Source organism: Chiloscyllium plagiosum, unplaced genomic scaffold (genome assembly GCF_037043375.1).
Source record: "Chiloscyllium plagiosum isolate Xiang-an unplaced genomic scaffold, Cpla_swu_hap1 HiC_scaffold_22, whole genome shotgun sequence".
Lineage (NCBI taxonomy): Eukaryota > Metazoa > Chordata > Chondrichthyes > Orectolobiformes > Hemiscylliidae > Chiloscyllium > Chiloscyllium plagiosum.
The window spans coordinates 8173743-8198395 of record NW_028270160.1 but is presented as its reverse complement, the minus strand read 5'-3'; the positions used below and the strand labels follow the sequence as shown (position 1 = coordinate 8198395).

The window sequence follows — 24653 nt, the reverse complement described above, 5'->3', positions numbered from 1 at the left end:
GCACCTGCGCAACCGTCTATGACGTGTTTCGCAGGTTCGGCGAGGTCGGAAGATGAGCGGGTGTGGACGTGGACGAGGAGGCGGGGCTGGTGATGGTCACATGGCCTGTGACCCGGCTTGGGGGACAGCGTGATGACATTTGCCTGTGCGTCATTGCGTACTGACGTCGCCGCCCCTAGTTACCCCCGTCGCTCTGAGGAGGACAAGATGGTGAGTGAGGGGACGGAAGAGAGTGAGGGGCAAACCGGGCGGGGGATGGGATGAAACGCCGGGCGCGATTCTCTCCGGGTTGGAGGGGGTGTTGGTTTATTTGCCCCTCTCCCTCTCCGAGGCCTTGGGCCCTGAAGTGAGCGGTTGCTGTGACGCCATGGCCGGCCGAGCTCAGGCTGCGGGGAGAGAGTGTGTGTGTGGAGCCAGGCCCAGGCCCAGGCCCAGGGATTAGCTGTGCCCTCACCGCGGCGAGGGCGGGAGGGAGAGAGGGAGGGGGCTTCGTAATCCCACACCGCCCGCTCCCCAGGCCCCGCTCCCTCTGCTCCTTCCACCGCCTCCTGCACCCCCTCTGGTTTTTCGCAGGAGCGGTGTTGGCTTTTGTTGTTGTTGGTGGCGGGAGCCCAGAGCTGGGAGTAGTCGCCCACTCACACCCCCTCCAGCAGCACTCATGTTCCCCTCTGAACATTCCCCACCCTGCAGACCCCGCTGTGTGTGCGCTCCATCTGTGTTCCCAAACCGTGCACCGCCGCCTTGTTTTCTTCCCATTTGTCTCCACACGCCAGTTAGAATAGTGAATTACAACTAAATTCCTATAGTTCGGTTTATCAACCACTTCAAAAAGTGTGGTGCTGGTAAAGCACAGACGGTCTGGCAGCATCCGAGGAGCAGGAGAGTCGACGTTTCGAGCATAAACTCTTCAGCCGCATCACACTTTTTGACTCTGATCTCCAGCATCTGCAGTCCTCATTCTCTCCATATCAGCTCATTCAGAGCTATGATCTTTTATTTTCTTCAAGATATGTGAACCTAATGTGATCCTCATTGCTCTTCCTGGGTTGAATAAATGGGTAGAGTCATGATTCAATGAGTTTGTTGTTTTTATGTGATTAATCTTCTGGTCATGTTCTCCTTTTAAGTATTAAAGGTTTGTAGTTATATTATTACATTTTAACATGCTTATTTTAACAATTACTTATTTTTGAGTTTGACTTGATATGTAGTCATATACAACATACAGTTTGTTCACAGAATGTGCCCACAAATATCAACATAGTGATTTTGTTTAATTTTAGGTGGTTTTGATTTGAGTGGGAATATTTGGTCATAATACTAGAATAACTTATTTGCAACTCTTGGAGCTGAGACACTGTTGGAGGTTGAATGACTCATCTAAAGGACTGTAATTGCTTTGTATCCTAGATTATTCTAAAGTAAACTTTAGAGTCAAGATACAATTTTAAAGTGAAGTCTTAATGATTGTTAGTTGGTTTTTAAAAACAGATATTGCTTATAAAGTTGTCAATATGACACAACCAAATAGGGCACCTCAGAATTAACAGGATGGTAGTTTAAAACAAACTGAGCAAGACAGCTGTTAAATCAGTGGTATCATTCAGAAGTAAACTGACTGAGCTTATGCATGAAACATCAATTCTCCTGCTCCTCGGATGCTGCCTGACCAGCTGTGCTTTTCCAGCACCGCACTCTTTGACCCTGATTCAACAAAGAGTACAGAAAATAATTGCTGGGCTACAAGGAGAAGGCACTGGAGTGGGACCAGCTGAGTTGCACTTCCAGAGATCTATGTGGTGAACCACCTGACCGTTTCTATGTTGTACCTATTCCAAAAGTGTGTATGGTCTGAAATCTTTTCCGGTAACTGTTACCTGAGAATTAGCCTTTATATCTTTTCTCCTTAGATCCCCAAAACTGAATTTAGTGTTGTTGTGGTGGCTAATTAAATCTCTGTTCCTATGTTATCTTTATTTCCAGTTATTATGAAGCTTGCATTTAGAATTATCAAATTCTTTGCCTGTTGGTGGTGAATTGATTTAAGAAAATTAGTTGTAGAGGTCTACAGTATGGGAAAAAGGGCCTTTTGGCCCCTTAAATCTGCATTGGTCAAAAAAAAACCTAATTATTCTAATCTTATTTTCTGGCACTCGACCAATAATCTTGAAAGTCTTAGCATCACAAGCACATATCTAAATGCTTAAATGTTATGATGGTTTCTGACTCTATCTCCCCTAAGGACAGAGTTCCAGAGTCCTTCTGAGTGGCAAGGAAGATTTCCTCACATCCTCTGTAAATATCCTGTTCCTTACTTTTAATCTCTCCACCAAAGGAAAAGTTCCTCTTGCATTCAAGCCTAGATCATTTATATGTACGACAAACAGCAAGTGGCCAAGCACTGATCACTGCAGAACTCCACTGGACATCTGCTTCCAGTCACATAAATACCCGTTTACCTGCCACTCAACTAATTCTGGATCCAACTTGCCAAATTTCCTTGGATCGCTTGGCCTCTTACTTTTTGCTATCTGTCTCCCATTCAAGACCTTATCAAAAGCCTTGCTAGAGTCCAAGTAAACACAAGCAAATACATTGCCCTCAAGTACACAACTAGTCACCAAGTCAAAAATTCTTTAAGTTGGTCATACAAGACCTCCCTTTAACAAAACCATGCTGACTGCTCCTGATTAAACCTCGCCTCTCCAAACATAGGTTAATTCTGTCCTTCAGAATAGCTTCCAGCAGCTTCCCCACCACTAAGGGTAGATTGGTTTATTTAAGCAGGATTAGTCAGGGTAAGCATAGGAAGGATGTTAATGACTGGAACCAACGATTAAAGTTTAAGGATACAAGTGTAAACTATTTTGGACTGAGATTAAAAACTTTTTCATCCAGAGAGTGGGGAGCTGTGGAATTCTATGCCATAGAAACGTTAGAGGCAAAAACATTAAATGGTTTCAAGAAGCATCGTGATGTCATTTCTAGGGCTAAATGGACCAACTGGTATGGGAAAAGATAGGGAGCAGATACTGATTGGATGATCAGCTATGATCACATTGAATCAGAGAGCAGATTCAAAAGGCTGAATGGCCTAATCCCCATTTTCTGTTTCTCTGCTGGTTGTAGTAGCGGCTGTATTTGAATTTCATACTAATTAGTTTTCACTGGGAGAGAAATTGGACTGTATGGTAACAAGAGTCCTGCTGTAGAGAAGTATTTTTAACAATGATCATCCTTAAAACGTTGAAGAGATATGGAACTGCAGCAAGTATCTTTTATAGGATAGAAATTTGAAAGATTAGCTGTTATGAAACAATTAGGGTATCACAGTATTCTGCACAATATATTGTCCTGCATCCAGGGTGGAATGATGGTGGGGGTGCTTCACATTGCAATTATTCAATGTCATGGTGCTTTCTCAGTGGGGTTAATTTGGAATTCCAGGATTATGTCCAAGCACTGGTAAAAGGTTGGCAATGTAAATCTTGTAAGGTGATTTGTGATTCAGATATGATGGTGTTCCTATGGCATGATTGCATTTATTGACACACTTATCAATTTCTCAGTTTCAAACATCTAGTAATAATCAGAGGCTCATTTGAAATGGGTTATTTTTACACTCCTGTACAACTGTCTCCAGAATCTCCTGAGAGACTATCTTTGGTTCCTCCTATTTTATCTGCATGCTGCTGTTCAGTGACATCATCTAAAACACTGTCAAATTCCATGTGTTTGCTAACAGCACGCAAATTACCTCGCTGTCACCTCTCCCAATTCTGCTACAGCCTCTAAGCTTTTCATCTTGCACTCAGGTTGATTGAGGGCATTGCCCTGAGAAATAAGCCAGAGAATGGCTTTGACCTATTTTATTGAGTTGAAACAGCTAGTGTGTGCACATGTTCTTTTTGTTTGCAAAGAGCAGAGCACTGTGCATTAATATATATTTAATATGTACGGTTTTAGGTACATATAAGTGCACCACATTAAAAGCTCAAACTACAATTATAAATTGGTTGTCAGTGTAATTCCTTGTATTATCCATTAGCCTTATCCGACTAACGTTGTCTAATTACAAAATTACATCTAGAGTTGCAAGATTTGTAAGTGCAGGCTGGTTGCAAATGTTCAGTACTTTGCTCATTGTGAATAACCAAAGCAATTTGCTGTTTGAGAGGTTTGGGGACATATGGCCTAATATTTGATGTCACTCTGACACAGAAATTCATATACCATATGACTCACTTCAATGAGAAATAAAATGTCTTTGAAAGCAACCTGTTAGTGATGAACACCACGTCAATCCAAGATAGTCTAAACTAGACTAGGTACTTCTCAAGACCAAGAGTAGCCACCAAAACTAACATCATTTTCCAAGTTCTGTACCACCTGATGACTAACCTTTTGTTAGGTGATGAGATAATCAAAGTGACCTTGTTCTTGCCAGTCGACATGTCACAGACCTGCTTCTGTGAAGCAGTGTGTGGCACTATCCTATTGATTTAGATTTAACTGGTGATAGATCTGGTAGTGTCCTGGACTGGTATTCTTCTTTTACAATTTCCATTATAATAACCACTTGGTTCCAGATTTCAGCACAATCTTCATTCAGACTTGAGCCCTGGAGCTGAATGCCAGAGGGATGGGTAGAAAGCTGCCTTTAATAAGGCAGAACATCACTAGGAATGTTACTAATAGTACAATTTGAATTTCATATTTATATTTAAGTGAGCATGTTATTTAAAATAATTGGCTCCAATAAAACATTTTAATGTTTGACCAACGGAGCCAAAGGTACAGTGATTGAAACTAGATTCCCTGTTACAAGAACATGTAGCTGTCTTTAGCTGAACACTTCATGTTGGTGATGCTAGAAAGATTTAAGCACACATGAGTGAAATGTAGAGTAATGGATGAACGCTAATGTTGAATCTACTGTTTACCTATTTTTCTATAGGGTCAATTGTTTGCAGAGAATTGCAGGAAATATTGCTTCTTTATATAAATTTAAAGAAAGCAATTCATTTTAGATGTCTAAACTTGAAGATTGCAGCAAGCTATAAACCATGTTGAAGGATTGGGAGACGCTGGAATAATGTCAGGCACAGTTTAGTTCAGATAAATATAGCGTGATGCAGTTTGACAAAAGGAAAGATGTGGAAGATGTTCTTACCACGGATGTGCTGAAGCTATTGGAACTGGCAAGCGCTTCAGGTTATTAGTGTTCAGGTCACTGATCCCAACAGTCCACTGTCCTTGTGGTACTGACAGCATCTGGCACATGCTTGGTTGTGGTCTGTTCTCTATTTCAAAAGTGATGTAATTGGACAACATTCTTGATAGACTTATATTAGAAGTTACAAGTTTTACTGGTCTTTGAGTTGTCTTTTATGAGAAAACAAAGGAAAAAGTTGACAGATTAAGATTTGGAAAGGATTTGATAAGTTTAAAGCAAATTATTCTCCTGTGTGGTATTCCATAAAATAATAAAATCTGAATTGGCTGAAATTCCTTCAGCAAAATGGTGCTAAGTATAGGAACAAACTGACAGTTGAACAAGAAACTTCTGGATGTTTATAAGAACAAGCTCCTGGCAAATAAAAAATATCTATTTTGTAAATGGCATCTCAAAGAAAAGAATTGGGATAGTAATTTGGCCATTATGCCAGTCTGCCCAATACTGTACCTGAGATACATAACACAGTGATAGGTTTGTTAATCTGGCTCTGAGTTGCAGAATTTTACTCTGGATCCTAGTATCAATTCTGTTGTTCTGGGTAGTGAAGGAGGGACACTTTTACAAATGACATTAGGTGAGACAGCAGATCTTGAAACCAAACCTTTGCAATGATTACCAGTTACCTTTGGTTGTTAAGCAGTTACCATGAGACCAAGTGTTTTGAAGAAGTGTGTCTTGATTGATGTATGGCACACTGTGTTTTGTGTAATACACTGTAGATGCAAGAAAGTGAATAATGGGAATTGGGGAGTGGTGCTGCACAGGAATATTTTGAATTTTTCCAATTGCTGCTTCCCTGTGAAAATTTGAAGGGCAAGTCATAACTGCTACTCCTGTGAAATGGATAGATTGAAAAAACAAGAATGGGAAAATGTAGGATCCTTCCCATACAGATGTGAATGCACCAAAGTTGATTTTAATGCTTACAATTGGTTGTGCCAACTACAATTTGTTTAAACTAAGAAAGCCACGAAATGTCAGCTGACCTGGTCATAGTGTGTAGGAAGATTACGTTAAATATACCACACAGGCCATTCATAGAGTCATAGAGATGTACAGCATGGAAACAGACCCTTCGGTCCAACCTGTCCATGCTGACCAGATATCCCAACCCAATCTAATCCCACCTGCCAGCACCGGCCCATACTCCTCCAAACCCTTCCTATTCATATACCCATCCAAATGCCTCTTAAACGTTGCAATTGTACCAGCCTCCACCACATCCTCTGGCAGTCATTCCATACACGTACCACCCCCAGCGTGAAAATTTGCCCCTTCGGTGTCTTTTATATCTTTCCCCTCTCAACCTAAACCTATGCCCTCTTGTTCTGGACTCCCCGACCCCAGGGAAAAGACTTTGTCTACTTATCCTATCCATGCCCCTCATAATTTTGTAAACCTCTATAAGGTCACCCCTCATCCTCCGACGCTCCAGGGGAAACAGCCCCAGCCTGTTCAGCCTCTCCCTATAGCTCAAACCCTCCAACCCTGCCAATATCCTTGTAAATCTTTTCTGAACCCTTTCAAGTTTCACAACATCTTTCCGATAGGAAGGAGACCAGAATTACGCAATATTCCAACAGTGGCCTAACCAATGTCCTGTACAGCCGCAACATGACCTCCCAACTCCTGTATTCAATACTCTGACCAATAAAGGAAAGCATACCAAACGCTGCCTTCACTATCCTATCCACTTTCAAGGAGCTATGAACCTGCAGTCCCAGGTCTCTGTTCAGCAACACTCCCTAGGATGTTACCATTAAGTGTATAAGTCCTGCTAAGATTTGCTTTCCCAAAATGCAGCACCTCGCATTTATCTGAATTAAACTCTATCTGTCACTTCTCAGCCCATTGGCCCATCTGGTCCAGTTCCTGTTGTAATCTGAGGTAACCCTCTTCGCTGTCCACTACACCTGCAATTTTGGTGTCATCTGCAACTTACTAACTGTACCTCTTATACTCGCATCCAAATCATTTATGTAAATGACAAAAAGTAGAGGACCCACCACCGATCCTTGTGGCACTCCACTGGTCACAGGCCTCCAGTCTGAAAAACAACCCTCCACCACCAACCTCTATCTTCTACCTTTGAACCAATTCTGTATCCATATGGCTCATTCTTCCTGTATTCCATGAGATCTAACCTTGCTAATCAGTCTCCCATGGGGAACCTTGTCGAACGCCTTACTGAAGTCCATATAGATCTCATCTACTGCTCTGCCCTCATCAATATTCTTTGTTACTTCTTCAAAAAACTCAATCAAGTTTGTGAGACATGATTTCCCACGCACAAAGCCATGTTGACTATCCCTAATCAGTCCTTGCCTTTCCAAATACATGTACATCCTGTCCCTCAGGATTCCCTCCAACAACTTGCCCACCACTGAGGTCAGGCTCATTATAGTTCCCTGGCTTGTATTTACCGCCCTTCTTAAACCGTGTCCCCTTTTTGCCCTCCTGATTTCCCTCTTAAGTATACTCCTACTTCCTTTATACTCTTCTGAGGATTCACTCGATTTATCCTGTCTATACCTGACATATGCTTTCTTCTTTTTCTTAACCAAACCCTCAATTTCTTTAGTCATCCAGCATTCCCTGCACCTACCAACCTTCCCTTTCACCATGACAGGGAATATACTTCAGCCTAATCAGTTAAAAAGCTATTACTTCCAGATAAACCTGTTTGGACTATAACCTAGTGTTGTGTGATTTATAACTTCGTCCACCCCAGTTCAATACCAACACCTCCATATCAAGCCTAATCAGTGTCAGTTTATGCTCCACTCAAACTGCCTTCCAGGTTTCCTCTTCAAACTCTATCATTCATAATTCTCTATTCTCCCTTGTGATTGACTAGCTTTTACTGACCATTTCTATACTATTCATCTCAACTGCTCCCTGTAATTGTTCCACATTCTCACCACCCTTTATGTAATTAAGTTTAAATTTGTTGATAATGTATATCAGAAAATAGCAATACTGAACTTTAGCTGTAAAAACTTGACAATTTGAGTGGCAGGCAAGAGTGGGGAGATTAGGTATCTTTGGAAAAATGAGTTAGATTAGGAGATTCTGGAATTAGACTTAATTTTTAAGGGAAAGTGCAGCGACATTTGGCAGCTTAGTAATTAGCATAATTCCATCTCATGTTGGAGCATGCATGCATACATAGACACACTGTTATTTGGATAATTTTCCTACTAGCATTTGATAAATTTCACACTATACCAAGTTTTAAAATCAAGAATCTTGTTTATATTCTTCTCAACACCTAGATTTGTAGGTCACTATGTAAAACCTAGAAAGCTGTTTTTTCTTTTATGTGTGGCTAAAGATGATTTTTTCTTCTTCTTAGGGTCTCCTCTCAATCTTGCGTAAGTTGAAGAGCGCTCCTGATCAGGAGGTTAGAATTCTCCTTTTGGGTTTGGACAATGCAGGGAAAACGACATTACTTAAACAGCTAGCTTCGGAAGACATCAGTCACATCACACCCACGCAGGTAATGTTTGTCATAAGTGGTAATTTCAAGGCTTTTTTTAAATTGTAAGTAGTTCTGTGTATTTGCATGTTGCGATGGGTTAGACTCTGATTTTCATCTGAGACTGGAGTTAAATTTCAGGTCAAACTGATGAGAAGAAAATCCCATCTGTCTGCTAGGTGGAAGGGTCATATGTGTAATCAGTTTTGGCTACCTCGATCAATTTCTGCAGGAATAGGTTTAAAGCAGGAAATTACCATTCTACCACTGAATTAGGGGCAATCTCACTAGGGAGGCCATGGATGGCAGGTGTTGAAATTAATAATTGAATCTGAGAAAATGCCTAAATGGTCTAGGCATATACAGAATATAGAGAGTTTTAGTTGAGATCTAACCATGTTTACTCATCCTTAGGAAAATATTGTTTTCCTTAGCCTTAATGTATGTAATATCTTTTAGAAAGATATCAAGATATGTAATTTGAAGGTAATGTATCTGTCGTGTAAATGCAGCTTTAAGTGCTACTGACCTCTATACAGTACTTAAATATTCAAAAGTATGTGACACCTTTGTGGTCAAGAAAAAGACACCTGAGGCTGCAGAAATTCATGGATTCGGTTTGCTTCTGCAGTTTTCCCATATGATATGTTTATGATGTTGGCTGTGCCTGGAAGCACCAGAACAATTATCCTCTGAGCATCATTAGATAATGGTTAATGTTTCCTCTAGGCTGCACATACTTATCAGCGTTACTGGAAGCCATTCTGCATATGGACCTCAGAGGTCTGAGCAGTGGGGGAAAAAATATCGCAAGGAATGTTGACAAAGGTGTCTGCATGGTTGATTAATTTGTCCTGGATTGACTGCCATTTATCTTGACTGTTTCTGCTTGTCAATTCTGAGATGAAATTTTAATATTAAAGTTGGTGTTGCACAGTATTTCAATTAAGGTGCTGTCTCATTTGAATAAAGAGAAATGCATATTCCCTTGCTCACCCCTTTGCCTTGTACCCTGTCCACACTGCTTCTGCTGGGCAATATTGCTGTTTCATATTAGATACCATTTAAGAAGCTGAAAATAATTGGTCCTCCCACCAACAGATGACTGACACTGTTGAGTTGTGATTTACTCCATGGATCCCATTGATATTTGTAGGTGTACTGAAAATACTTTTTTTTTCATCTGTAGTTGAAGCAGCAAGCCTGGCTGACTATTGTGTTGTTTTTGAAAGCGGTTAGTAACCACTCAGATTATTTAAAGGATATGACTAGCAATTAAAACCAGTGTTTTACACTCAATGACTTAGTTAGATTTGGAGATCTGATTATTTTAGAAGCTTACAATTTAAATTTTTTTTTAAACCAAACCTCCATTTTATTTTAATTCAGTTGCACATAAAGCCACAAGTTGTCTTTAAGCCAAATACTACATCATGTCAACTGCATGTGATAAACATTTCTTTTGCAAATCCTATCGTAATTCTAAGATGTGCATCCATACTGTGGTTGTTTTTGTAAAATGGGTGGATCCTATATGGTTCTCAGAAATGAAGGATGCTTTCACAGACCCTACAGTGCTATTCCTTAAATGTGTTTGCTGTGGTGCACTCTAGAAGCATATCATGGGAGAAAAGAAATGAATAGTTCTTCCTTTAAGTGATGGATTGCTCAATTTTTTTTCTCATTGTGATCATTTAAATGCTTACCTTTAAGCCTTTGGGTTTTGTTTACAGTTGTGTGATACCAAACCTGTTTGGGTTTTACTCACTTTTGTTTTACTTTGGCGCCATTTGACCTTTTGCTGTATTCCTAGTACCCACAAGTTCACCAGGACACACTTTCCTTTCCCCATCTTCCGGCAGTTCAAATTGGTCATCCTCTCCCCTTCCATTCTTGTTCAAGCCCTTTATGTTACAGCTGTTCCCCAATTCTGTTGGCAAATTCTTATCTTGGTCGAGCTGGCCCTCCTAAGCACCTCCATCACATGCTGCTGCTTCAAGTGAATCAATGCACATTGCACAAATAGAAATGCCTGATGTAGGAAGTCCTGCCACAGTGTGCAGCAATGGAAGAGTAGGAACAACATATACTGGAATTAACAGCAGTGATAAGGAGAGTGTGGATGCATGTTGAGGGTAGGACCACGTAGCCTCTTCACAGGCTGAATCTAGAACATGGGTTGTAATTTGGAAAGCCCTTTTTAGTAGGTTCCCAATAGTGGCTGAATTTGTACATTTTCATATTGTATATTCTTATCAATTAATATGCATTCTGGTAATCAGTTTTGCAATTTTAAAATGCAACATGCCTATAATCTGTGTAGCAATTATTCCACTATTGAAGATGGTGGAAAGATTGGTATGTTTTAAATACGAACATTGTACTGGGACTCTGTGGTGTAATGAAAATTGTTTGCAAGCCAATTGGGGGAATATCCTTTAGTCATTGTATTAGGTGGATAATTACCTAGCCCTTCACTACAACAATGATTAACTTCCAACCTCAGATGAATTATGCATTGTATTCAACTCCCTTAATCCTACAGAAGCCATACAAAATGACCTAATTTAAGGTGGACAACCTTTTTATGCCCTAAATTTCTGAGTAAGTAATGCCCCTCATAATTTGTATTATTCCCAACTATTTACTGCAGAGATTAGAATAAGGAGAATGTATGTAGAATAATGGAATCAGTTTATGTTGTAATAAGATGTGTTCAACTTTGAGTAGGTTATGATTTATTCTCCAAATAGAATGTTGAACCTCTTCACTCTGTCTATGCTAAATCTTTAGAAAGATATTAAATATTATTTAAATATAAATTTTACATTGGTTGACAAGTTTGAGGATTTCCGCTCATATTACTGAATGCCTGAGTTGACAGCTCTTGATTATGACAGGATTGGGATGGAATGTAAAAATGTTGTCTAAAAGAACATCAGTAAAGTTACTAGTGATTTTTAAGCTCTGATATGATTTTTAAAATAAATAATGAATACTGAATGTTTCTTTCAAAAGCTGATGTTTTAATTGAATGTATTCTTCTATTATTTCCATCCCCTAACGCCATTCTCCTGTATCCATTATTCTTCCTATTTATGGCTGAAATTCTTATCCAGATCGATGCACATGTCAGTTCATATTCTCTGCTAACCTCCCATCTTCCACCTCCTTAAACTTTAGATAACCTAAAACTCTCTAGTCGGTATCTTGTTTTACATCATATCCTTTTTTTTTTACCCCATTTATTGACTCCAGCACACCTAATGCTGTAAATTTTAACTGCTTGTCTGCTATTTAAATTCCTCTGTAATCATGTTCTGTCCTACATCCAATATCTTTCGGTGCTACAATTTCTCTCACTCTGGCCTTTAGAGCACTTTCTCTTTTTTGAGGTGGTTTGAATTTCAACAAAAATGCTAACTTAGCTTTGTAATGATGACTGCAGTTACTACTCGACTGTTGATTTGTTTGTAATTAATTTAGATTCATTGTAAACTTGCACTGGCGCCAACTTCATAAAATAAACTCATTTCTTATCTTCCCAGGGATTTAATATTAAAAGTGTGCAATCTCAAGGTTTCAAATTAAATGTGTGGGATATTGGAGGACAGAGAAAGATAAGGCCGTATTGGAGAAACTACTTTGAAAATACTGATGTGCTTGTGAGTATTTGCATGTTTACTCATACTCTCTTCTATATTCAACCTTATTGTCTGTTGACTTTTACCACAATTGGGAAACTGGTTCACTCTGTCATTAAAATTCCTCTTTTAATGTAAACAAAATGTAACCAACAAGATTTGATAGAATTTTAATTTGTTAGTATCAAATGTTGTTGGCACATCATTAATGCAGAGGATAGATTGGTCATGTCGTTGTTCCCTAGATTCAAGTACAGCAATTGGTAGCCCACAAACCCACCAACACACTAAAACAGCAGCTAATGAACTTGATGGACCCTATATAGACAATAAGCAAAACTAATGTCATTTACAAAATTCCTGAAGAAGGGCTTATGCCTGAAACGCCGATTCTCCTGCTCTTTGGATGCTGCCTGACTTGCTGCGCTTTTCCAGCAACACATTTTTCAGTCATTTACAAAATACCTTGCAAGAACTGTAACAAACACTACACTGGACAAACAGGCAGAAAACTAGCCACCAGGATACATGAACATCAACCAGCCACAAAACAACATGACCCACTCTCTCTAGTATCCTTACATACAGATAAGTATGGACACCACTTCGACTGGGACAACACATTCATCCTAGGACAAGCCAAACAGAGACACGCACGAGAATTCCTAGAAGCATGGCATTCCCACTGGAACTCTTATCAACAAACACATTGACTTGGATCCCATTTACCACCCCCTGAGAAAAATAACAGGAAATGGCATCACCACAGGAAATGACATCGCCAACCATAGGAAACTGAAGCATATAAGTAGAAAGTGGGCTACATCACCAGTGCTTCATTCGGAGGCTCATTGAAGATATTATCTCGTATGGTGATGAAACGTCTGAACACTAACCTTCTGGCTCAGCAAACAAGCCTAAATCCACAGCACCTGAGCTTGTAATTTTGAAAAAAAAAAGGAACTGTTTACAGTACTTCTCTCTGTAACCCTAAGTCTCAGCATGAGCTGTGGAGCCAATAGGCTGGAGTAATTTTAGGTAAAGAGCAATAAGTTTGATTTGCACGGTCATAAATCGGGATGTCTCAATCTCTATTTGTGGAAAATGGTAAAGCCAAGTTCTTGCTTCGTAGTAACATACAGGCAGAAGAGATTGCCTGTGTGCCCATTAAATCTGCCCTGACCTATGAGAAATATCTGACCATTTAAATGGCATTGTTAGTCAACCCACAGTAGGTGGACTGCAGTGGTTCAAGAAGGCAACTCACCACCACCTTCTCAAGGGCAACTAGGGACGGGCAATAAATGCTGGCCGGCTAGCAATTCCCACCTCCCACAAAATTACTTTTAAAAGTGTAAATAACCTAACCCCATTTACCAGCACAAACTTAAATGTTTCATCCCAGACAGCATCCTGGTGAACCCCCTCGTGCCATTGCATCTTTCTTATAACGTGGCGACCAGAACTGCACACAGTATGCTAGCTGTGGTCCCACCAAAGTTCTACACACCTCCAGCATGACTTCCCTGCTTTCGTAATCTATGCCTTGATTGATAAAGGCAGGTGTTCCATCGCCACCCTACTAACATGCCCTTCTCTCTTCACAGATCTGTTAGAAGGACTTGAAAGGCAATTCTTAAATTAATTTTTTTAAAAATGTTTGCAGATTTGTTTCTTTTGTCTGTTCTAAATGTATAACTTGATGTTTGTAAGGTAATTGCAAACCATTTTACTGTAACATTGATTCATTGATCCTTGGCTGCATTTTCAGTGTAACTGCTATTGATGCTAGCTTTGCCAGACCCTAGTTTTTGAGTTAGAATAACCACAACATTAGCTGCCAGATTAAAACAACCTGAATAATTCTTTAAAAACCATGGTGCTATCTAATGATTTCTTTTAGAAAAGGGCAAAGTGTGAAAGTTGCCTTTACAGACTTCCTGTGTCCAACTCAATTTTTGAGGTCAGTCTAATTTCCCACCAAGTATATTGACACCCTTCTGTATTTTTAACTGGTTCATCGGCGAAGTATGGATTCAGCTGAAAGATATATAATACTACACATGATCAGCTCTAACTTACTTGTGTACAACAGTTGAGAACTAAATGGGTCATGGCTGGTATGTCATTTTTATCCAAATTAGTCCTGTTGTTTATTGCTCAGATGACTGATCTATAGCTAGAATGACATGTCAGGGGATGTGTTAAGGCCAGAATGCAACTTTATTCATAAACTATTGGTTATTATCATGTAAAGCTAGCAGGTTTAGTTTTCCGGTTGGATATGATCAAACGAGTCTAAGAGCTTTCTTTCGTCAAACTCATTTTGCAGCTTAAAACACCTAAGACATTCAAGTTAATGCATTTAGCATTGCTCACCAATGATATGTATCAACGTATTAGAATAGGAGAGTATCCCAGTTTCAAAGATATATATGTTCTTGTTCTGGAATTAGGAAAGTGTAAAGATCAGTTAGCCTGGAGCAATCTCAATACTTCTGCTGTATTAGGTAGTAGCATTACCTGAGTTAGCACACAATATATTGTTCATTCACCCCAAAACCAGAGGAATCTTTATGCCCCCCTTATATGGTGGGCAGTAAAAGCTAGTGGCACCCATATCCAAAGTCATACTGCATTATACAGTATAAAATTGGATTTTTCCACACACATTGCATGTAGAACTGACTCTAATATAAACTTCATATGTTTTCAAAATCTCTAACCTCAAAAATACTGACAATAGAGCAAATAAAATTAGCTCAGTATTGACAGAAGCATGTGAAACATTAACCTTCCATTCTTACCACGAGTACCTGACTTGCTCGCTGTTTGCAACATTTTCATTTTTGATTCAGATTCGCAGCACCTGCAGTGTTTTTTTGCAGGATAAAACTATACTGCTTTGTTCAAACAAAAAGCCAAAAAACTGCGGGTGCTGGAAGTTGGAAACAAAAACAGAAGTTGCTGGAAAAGCTCCGTTGATCTGGCAGCATCTGTGAAGAGAAACATCTGTGAACATTCCTGGTCTTGTGACCCTTTTTTGGGACTGCTTTGTTCCTATTCTTTATGATGTGGAAATATTTACATGGGATTATTATTGTTAGGAAGCTAACAATATGTTGTAAATATCTTGCTCGGTTTTCATTGCTGTTATTGTGATCAAGGAAAGAATTATCCCTGTTCTAAAGTGGGTAATAAAACATTTAGTTTCTGCCTGTTTGTAAGCCATTTTAAGTAGCTGCATTTTTCTTTAAGTTGTAAAATTCAAGGATTTTTCTTACTGTTTTTGCAATGTACCTTCTCTGACTTTTAAACCAATTGCAATTTTCTTCCAGATCTACGTCATTGACAGTGCAGACCGAAAAAGATTTGAAGAAACGGGGCAGGTGAGTAGCATTATTTTTCCTCCTGAAATTTTATATGCACAGCTTTATCAATCCATGATATGGTACAGCATGACTCTGCAGTGCTCCTTTCATTTTACTCTATCAGCATAACAAAGTACATAGTAAGTAAAAATGAAAGTGGGTACAATAATTAGGGAGTAAGAAATGGTTCTTTTTTTGTTATTGATATGCATTTGTATTTTTTCCAGCTGTGAGTGAGTTCTGACATACGTATTGCGAAATGTACTTTTTTTAAACCACCTGCACATTAACTAATCAATTTATCACTTTTCCCAACATTTCTTCCTTTGGCTTGAAATTGATTTACGCCTGATTCTAAATTAGTGAAGCTCAATGGGTGAAGATTATAGAAAGAGTACAGTAAATTCAAGGTTGAGTCTTTAGTTGACTTTTTAGTGATATAATGAGGAGACAGCATATTTAGAACTCTTTTAAAAAAAAAACTAAAGGAAAATCTTCAGGAGATAAGAGGTCACATACAGCATTGGAGGCTAAAAATTCAACTGTTCCTTACGTATATTTAAAATATTAAATGACCCAACTAAGAAGATAATTGCTGTTTCAATTTATCATTATTTTCCTTGGATAAGAAAATAAAGATATTTGTAAATTTACCTTGCTTTGTAAATTGAGGCATTCTTGACAATAATGTGCAGTGAAGTCATCCAGGATAAATATGCACCTAAAGTAATGAGGTGATGTGTATGAGAGAAAACAAGCATGAAGGCAAACCAAGCAACTCATTTTTATCTCTGAATTCACTTTTGAAATTGGGTGCTCATTTGCATAGGATTCTTACACTTTAAAATGCTAGTTATGGTCCTGATACTGTACAGTGTTGTAGGGATAACAAGATTCAATTGGTGCATTTACTAAATAATTGTCAGAAAACCCCATCTGCTTCACTAATGTCCTTTTAGGGAAGGAAATCTGTTATCCTTACCTAGTCTGGCCTTCATGTGATTCCAAACCCACAGCAAATGGGTTTAACATCTGGGCAATCATGAATGGGTAATAAATGCCAGCCTGGCTAGAGGTGCCTATATCCTGTGAATGAATAAAAAGAACGTTTTTATTTGAATATGTTTTCAGGAACTTGCTGAGCTTCTGGATGAAGAGAAGCTGAGTGGTGTTCCCGTTCTCGTATTTGCCAACAAACAGGACTTGCTTACAGCTGCCCCAGCATCTGAGATAGCTGAGGGATTGAATCTGCACACAATTCGTGACCGTGTTTGGCAAATCCAGTCTTGCTCTGCACTGACAGGAGAAGGTGTACAGGTATGCTGCTGCAATTCCTTTCTTTTATATCCAGAAAGTATGCAATAATTATGGTGTACATTGTGTATTGTCATCCTTCATAGATTACAATAACAGGGGTGTGACAATTTCTTGAAAATACTAAGCATGGCTTGGGAGCAGAATATTGAACTGTGTTGTCCCAGAGACTCCCAGATTATTTCTACCTGCAGAATATTAATCCCAAAGAATGGCAAACTATTAATCAAATTTTAGTTTATTTTCTGGAAATCTCCAGTTAACATAGAAACTAGGAGCAGGAGTAGACAATTCAGCCTTTGAGCCTGCTTCGTTGTTCATTGTGATCATAGCTCATCCTCAGTCTCAATATCATATTCCCGCTCTCTCCAAACCCTGTTCATGCCTTTAAAATCTTTTTTAAAAATCTATCTTTCTTGAATATATTTAGTAATCACACAACACCAGGTTATGACTTAACAGGTTTACCATATATACTCGAGCAATATTTGATCTCATGTAAATGTCAACCCCATATTATTGGCCAAAAGATCTGAAATTTTCCATATATCTTGTGTAAAATTTGACCCTAGTTCTTCAAAGAAAACAGTTCAAAATTAATGGGTCAGTGTGCCAACTCCAGCTTTCCAGTCTGTTGGTTGTCCTACTCCACTCCAGGTCTTCCACTTTACTGGCTGTCACACTGTGCTCTAGGTTTTCAGAATTACTGTTCTTCTTTTGTTTAGAAATCAATTGGGTTTCTAATGATACGGTATGAATTTTGATTGGCGTGCATTTTAGCACCTCAAAAGTGGTATCCATGTAATAGTCGACTCCATAAATTTAACCTTAAACAGTAGTCAAAGAAATTAAACTATAACTCAAGTATATATGGTATTTGAATTAACAAGCTTTCATAGTATAGCCCCTTCATCAGGCAATGTGAAAGGGAAACACACAAAATTTATGGACAGCGAGATTAAAAGATCAAATGGTGCAAGTACAGTGTCAAATCATAAGTCTCTGCAAGTGACCAAGAGTGTTATGGTGTAAGTAAAGTGGCAATAGCTGTGTAACAATTGAAAGGATGACCTATAATCCAATTAAATGAGTCAGAGTGAAAAGTGCAGAAAATTTAAAAATAAGGTGTTGCCGGAGACAAACCAAATGACTGGAATAACACTGAACAGAAACAAGCTACTGAAAAAGCTCAGCAGGTCTGGCAGCTTCTGTGAAGAAGAATCAGAGGAAGGGTCACTGGACCCAAAAGACTAACTCTGATTTCTCTTCACAGATGCTGCCAGACCCGCGGAGCTCCCCCACCCCATGATGATGTCAAACCAGGACAGTAAGGAAGATTTTACAAATATAAAAGTGTTTTGGGGTCACATGTAGTGTGACATGAACCCAAGATGACAGTTGAGGCCATCTTCCATGGGTACGGAACTTGGCTATCAGTTTCTGCTTGGTGATTCTACGTTGTTACGAGACTCAAAGGCCACCTTGGAGGATGCTTACTGAAGATTGGGAGCTGAATGTCCTAGACTGCTGAAGTGTTCCCTTCTGGGAGGGAATATTCCTGTTTTTCGATTGTTTCACGGTGTCCATTCATCCGTTGTCGTAGCGTCTACATGGTCTTGCCAATATACAGTGCTTCGGGATATCCTTGCCTGAAGCGTATGAGATGGACGACATTGGCCCAGTCACATGAAAACCTACTGTGTATTTGGTGGCTAGTGCTTCCAAATACAGCAGGGCGGCATGGTGGCTCAGTGGTTAGCACTGCTGCCTCACAGCACTAAGGTCCCAAGTTCGATTCCAGCCTCGGGTGACTGCCTGTGTGGAGTTTGCACGTTCTCCCCGTGTCTGCGTGGGTTTCCTCTGGGTGCTCCGGTTTCCTCTCACACTCCAAAGATGTGCAGGTCAGGTGGATTGGCCAAGCTAAATTGTCCATAGTGTTAGGTGCATTAGTCAAAGGGAAATAGATCTGGGTGGGTTACTCTTTGGAGGGTCGGTGTGGATTGGTTGGTCCGATCACACAAATCACCAGCCTGTTGATCTGTTTTGTAGCTTCTGTGGCTTGTTCATCTAAGCTTCAGATCAGTGGTGACCACAGGATGTTCACGATAAGGGAGTCAGCAGTGTTAATGTCAATGTTGTCAAGTTAGACATTTTCTGCTATGAGATGGTTATTGCCTACTGCAAATGTTATTTCCCACTTGGCAGCAAAATCTTGCTGCTTGTGGACGAAGTCTGTATCATTATCTGAGAAATTGTAAGTGGGAATGAAAACGCAACTGAACCATCAGGAAACCTCCCCACTTCTGATCTTCTTATAAAGGAAATATCATTAATGAAGCTGAAGGTGGTTGGATGTAGGACTCTGAACTCATTGAGAGCTCAGCGTAAACAAAGACTTTTCTCTCTCTAACCATTTCTACTCTTTGCCACAAATCCACCTCTTAATTATTCACGATGTTATTAGGTTAGAAGAATCTTTTTTTTTCACCTTCACAGAATTCCTAGACCATGCAGGTGAATTATTTGGATGTGTCTCACACACCAGAAGCTTAATTTCATAGGATATTGCTGTCATTAAAGGTAGATCAAGTTGCTATTACCCAACTTTCATTCTAGTCCTAATGGATTGTCTGGAATTCCTATGCCATTGCCCAAGTGCTGCGAGAAATCTCCGTCTGGAATAAAGATTTCCTGAATCTTCCATTCAGTACCTTCAAGATCCCCACTTGGGCTGCACAAAGCTATTGTGGTCCACTGGGGTGATGTGTTTCAAGATAGGGGAGCTCCAAGACTTCTCATTTGTTCACCCTTTATTCAAAATGCTGAGTGAGTACCCAAGTGGGTTTGTCAGCAATACCTGTTCAGGAAATTGAATTTTGGTTTAGCACTCACCTACACTTGCTAAAAGGCACTGAATCCTGCTGTGTAATATTTTTCAGGATGGAATGAACTGGGTCTGCAAAAATGTCCATGCAAAGAAGAAATGAAACTGCTACTAAGCGCAAAGAGGGGAACCAAAAGAGACCATTCCTAGCTTGATGACACTAATCGTCCTGACCAAAACCTTCACTACCATTCACAGTTTTAGCTATGTACCAAGAAGAAATCTGGAAGTCCTATAGCTCCGATACACTACCTGAATTTCCATAGCGCTTTTTATAAATACTGTATCTGTTCTGTGAATGTTGCTACAATACATCAGTCTGTGCATCTTTTGTACAATCCTTCAGATGGTGGTGTGCTAAAAATTTCATGGACTGATGTGCAATAATAACTTATGGAACATGCCTTTTTTTTTTGCTGCAAGGTTTAAAATAAATTATAATTATCACAGTCGGGTACATGTTTTGATCATCAAGATGCGTTTTATATAGGAAACACTAATCCCTTCCTTTTGTGGTTTGAAAGAATCTCTTCTATTTAAAATTGTTCTGGTTTGTGTGCCCCTTTGCAGAGAACTGTATCCAGTTTAGTGTGTACCAATAAATATATATTTTCTTAATTGAACTGGAATGAATTGTACAAAGGGAATGATTTGATTTTCCTTTCTACTCCTAATGGTTGTGCATAGTCCTGGAGCATCATTACTCCAAACTGTTGACGCTGCCACTAGCTCAAAACTATGGAGGCACAGGATAACTGGGAGTGGGTAGATACAATTCAGGCTAATTTTGCAGGTGCTTGCAAATAAACTCAACCCAAAAATGTAGCAGTGCAATTTCTCAAAAGATGTATTACGAAACATGCCAGCCCAAGGTCGTAGGAAAGTGTTTGGATCAGATGAGATGCCTCAGTTATCACTTTCTTGATCTACAGATTTCACTTGTAGAATTCATCTGACGTGGACTCAAAACTTCTGGGTTGAAACGCAGCAGAATATCGGCTGGCCCGACTTGGATTGTTAGCAGGGAGGCTTAGCAGAATTGAATTTCTGGGTCTCATTAATTGCCAACTTTGCAAAACAAGATTGGGTAGTTGCAAGAAACAATTGCGTAGCGGTTAAATTCAGGTAGTGGGTCCACAATTACGATTGGTATTTCAGGAGGGCAAATCCTGATCTTGAGGGTTTCTCAAGGTTTCCACGAGGGCAGAGTAACTTAAATTTAACCCTTGTATTTCAATCCCTGACCATACTGTGATTACTTTGTTAGTGAAATTATCTATGTTTGACCGATTCCTTAACTATTTATTTGCTATAATTCTGATCAGATCTTTGAACGATTTTCAGTGTCCTACATGATTTCAATAAGAGGGAGCCACCTTTTTAAATGTAGGTTTTAGTAACTAACTAGCTTACTTGAATCATTAAATATTGTTGGACCTTGTAAATGGCAGTGGTTGAGGGTGCAAAGGTGTTTTACATCAGAGTAAAACTCAAGGGACCCTTTCAGCTACACAAGTCTTTGCACGCAACAATGGCCTGACTGCAATTCAGGCCTTACGTTATTGTTGATATTGGTACACCAGTATCTTTATTCTTGAGGGGAAGTGGCAAATCTCTAATTTAAGTTGGATTGAATAAAATATACGGTCAATTTGCAGCAGTTACCAAATGCATGGGATTGCTACAACTTCTAAAATTGTGTTTGGATCTTCATGACAACTTGTAGCTTTGCTTGCTTCCCACTCTTCCAGTTGGCAAGGATATCCTTTGTCACGAAATGCTAAATAACACTACTGTATATTCACAAAACCTCTTAATTACAGTGAAGGCAGACATCCGAAAAAAAACTGTATTGAGCTGTACAGCACTAGCTAAGAAACAATCTATAAAATGGTTCCTAGTTTGTCATAACCTATTGAAGCACTCACCAAACATTTTGTGGCATTGTCGTGCAGATGTGTTTTGACTTAAGTATATTTCTACAGAAATGTTGTTCCTGTGAAGGAACCCAGACTGGCGCACAATCCCCTAGATTTTCTGCCGAATAAAATTGTGTAATGTTGAAATCTGAGAGTGTCCAAGCTTTAACTATGGAGAAAACAGGCAGTTGATATAGAGAACTCCAGAGTCTGCAGCTGATACAGCAAGCATGGTGGACTCAATTTATTTTCAGTCTTGAATAGGTGATCAAACGTATTAAACGGTTACATATGTATGTGTGAGAGACAGTAGTGGCACCTAGACCCAAATCTTATAGCAGACCAAACTGAGCTTTAACTTGGTCTTTGTTTTTTCAGTATTATAACATTATTCCTATTTAAGTAATAACATAAATAGTAGATGAAAAATAAACAGCAATGATTTCCTTTATGAAGTAAAGTAGATTTCACTTTGTTTGATCCCTCTTTAGCCATGTTACTCATGATAGTGCTTTACATGTCTCTAGTGTGTTTTTTTGCCCTAGTCTTTACTGTTTATAAAGCTAAAGTGCTCTCCTTAACTCAACAGTTTTGGTCTTGCTTTTTAATTATGTCTTATTCTTCATTACCATTCACCACCTGTGAATATTTTATGCACAATGCATCAAGATTTTCTTTGTTATTCATTGCGCAGTTGCTTCTCATAAATGTTTAAAGTTTGGATAAAATCATTCTATCTTGCATCCCATTGACTAGGTTTTTTCATTACTTTGTGAGGTATTTAATTTATGTACAAGTAAGTGATTTATTAGTGCCCATTTTAACCAAACTGTTTGGTAGTAAAGATGTAGTAAAGATTATTCAAAGGTTCCGGACCACTGCAGATGCTTGTTAATGGCCTCTGCTGGCTGGTTAAGAGTCATGGTTCTCAAAATATCCCAATAACTATCCATGTGCCTGACATGTTAGGCTGAATTCTGGTGACAGTAGTTTGCTGACAAGCTCATTTGGTTTTTAAAGTTTGAGGGCTAGTATCTCAGTACTGTTATTAAGTATATCAATCACGCAAGTTTACTCTATTGCCAGCAATAACAGGTTGCAACCATCGATATCTGAGCTGTTTGGATGAAGATTTAATCTATAAATGTTGGAAATCAGAGAACAAAAAACTGGAAATTAACAACTGGCCAGTCAACAACAAAGTCAAACAAAAAGGTTGCTTATAGTTGGGATATTTTTAAAAAAAATTTATCAACTGCATGGTTGTATAATATTTAAATTTCTTTTGAACCAGTAACACTAATCCATGACTGATAGTTGTCCACAAACACCTCACTTGTAAATTCACATGGTTCCATGAAGGACAGATTTCCATTTTTGTCAATGCTTGTGTGATCTTGAAGTCCTTTGAGTTTGTAAAGTAAGCCATCAACCAATAAGTGAGGACACAATTTACTCACATTGTCTGAAAATAGTAATTAGGTTTGTTAAACATCTATTACATCTTGCAGAAATATAAATCAAACTCTTCACATAAGGGCTTCACTGATTTTTGTAGCCAGATAATGTGATCTGAATGGGTTAGCTTATTCTAAGGGGACATTGGATTGCTCTGGTCTGATCAGTATCTGTTCCAGTAGCCTGTTAGTTAAGGTCCTGATACAGTGCAATGATTGTTCTTTAAGGATGCTGATCAAAACTAAAGTACTGATAGAAAATGAAATACACTCTCAATTTGGAGAAGAAAAGAAGCCTTTGATTTCTTAATTGTTTAGATCAACTTTAATTCGGTGGCTTCCTAATTGCAGACAGCCCAGACAGTCATGTGGCAATAGCCAGTCTATTGGTTTCAGATTTCAAACTGGCTAAATGCTTCTTTTCTGCCCTGTTACTTATTTGAATTCTTATCGTTAATCCCTTCTGGCAGGTAACATGCACTTCATTGGGTTAGATAGTTGTAGACCTCCTCTGATTTTGTTATAAATTCAATATCACTGTTGTAATCTTTTACCTCTTAAGGTTAACCATCTAATTTACACTTGTAGATGTTGTCGCGTTCGTTTTGAAAAGATGCCTGAACAGGAACAGATGGGGTGAAGGGAAGTTTAAGGGTTAAAATTTCAAAAGGGATAATATAACATTTAATTTTGTGTATTGCTCAATGTATTGAATAATATTGTATTTCAATCTTGTTTAAATACAGTATCACATTCCAGTGTAACTTGGATAGAATGGGTTTTTATCAAGAAGTTCCTTCCCATTTCCTATGACATTACTTTTTAAAATATACGCTTGATAGTTAAGTCCTTGAGTGCATGTGTTGGTAAAGTGTAAATGATCGTGAACCTTTAATATGCAGTCATCTTGCATTCTTTATTTGGATGTAGATATTCTGTCTGTGGTTATTAAGTTCATTGTTATGGTGTTATCAGCTGTTTTCAGCTTTTATATTTTTTCATTAGTCGAGAAGTAAATAAAGATACTGGTATTTTGTCATAGTCCATACTGTACACAATGTAATTCAAATGCAAAATGTCTTGTTCATGGAATAAAGACTATTTAATAGAAATTAAGGGAAATTGAATGGGCTTATTTTCCCATCTCCTTTCACCTTTTATCAAGAAATAGGTGAAGTGCTAAAGTACATATGCAGTTCACCACCATTGTTGAAAATAATTGCTCAAAGTGGTTGAAAATAAACTTTTCTTGTCTAGAATAACCTTCTCAGAAACAGGAGCTGTATTTAGCTCCTTTGGGATGAGCTACCAAACTTGTATTTATACAGGACTTTATAACATCCCAAG

At 38.8% G+C, this 24653-nt stretch overlaps 1 protein-coding gene across 2 annotated transcripts; it reads left to right on the top strand.

Annotated features, from left to right (window-relative positions):
• Positions 1-80: 80 nt before the first annotated feature.
• Positions 81-24418, top strand: arl3b (ARF like GTPase 3b). 2 transcript variants are annotated; one of them, XM_043713056.2, is made up of 7 exons: positions 81-210; positions 8595-8738; positions 12266-12382; positions 15700-15750; positions 16864-17049; positions 18320-18373; positions 19986-24418. In XM_043713056.2, the coding sequence occupies exons 1-6, from the start codon at positions 133-135 to the stop codon at positions 18353-18355; spliced, it is 612 nt and encodes a 203-aa protein (XP_043568991.1). In that variant the 5' UTR covers positions 81-132; the 3' UTR covers positions 18356-18373; positions 19986-24418. The 2 variants fall into 2 exon arrangements, with proteins under 2 accessions (XP_043568991.1, XP_043568990.1); XM_043713055.2 differs by lacking the exon at positions 18320-18373 and having other exon boundaries at positions 85-210.
• Positions 24419-24653: the final 235 nt, after the last annotated feature.

Excerpts from the sequence above, each read along its gene's own strand:
- arl3b (XM_043713055.2), top strand. The coding sequence starts at position 133 with ATGACATTTGCCTGTGCGTCATTGCGTACTGACGTCGCCGCCCCTAGT. Across the intron at positions 15,751-16,863 it reads GATTTGAAGAAACGGGGCAG|GAACTTGCTGAGCTTCTGGA; the intron begins GTGAGTAGCATT and ends ATATGTTTTCAG. Across the intron at positions 17,050-19,985 it reads TGACAGGAGAAGGTGTACAG|GATGGAATGAACTGGGTCTG; the intron begins GTATGCTGCTGC and ends AATATTTTTCAG.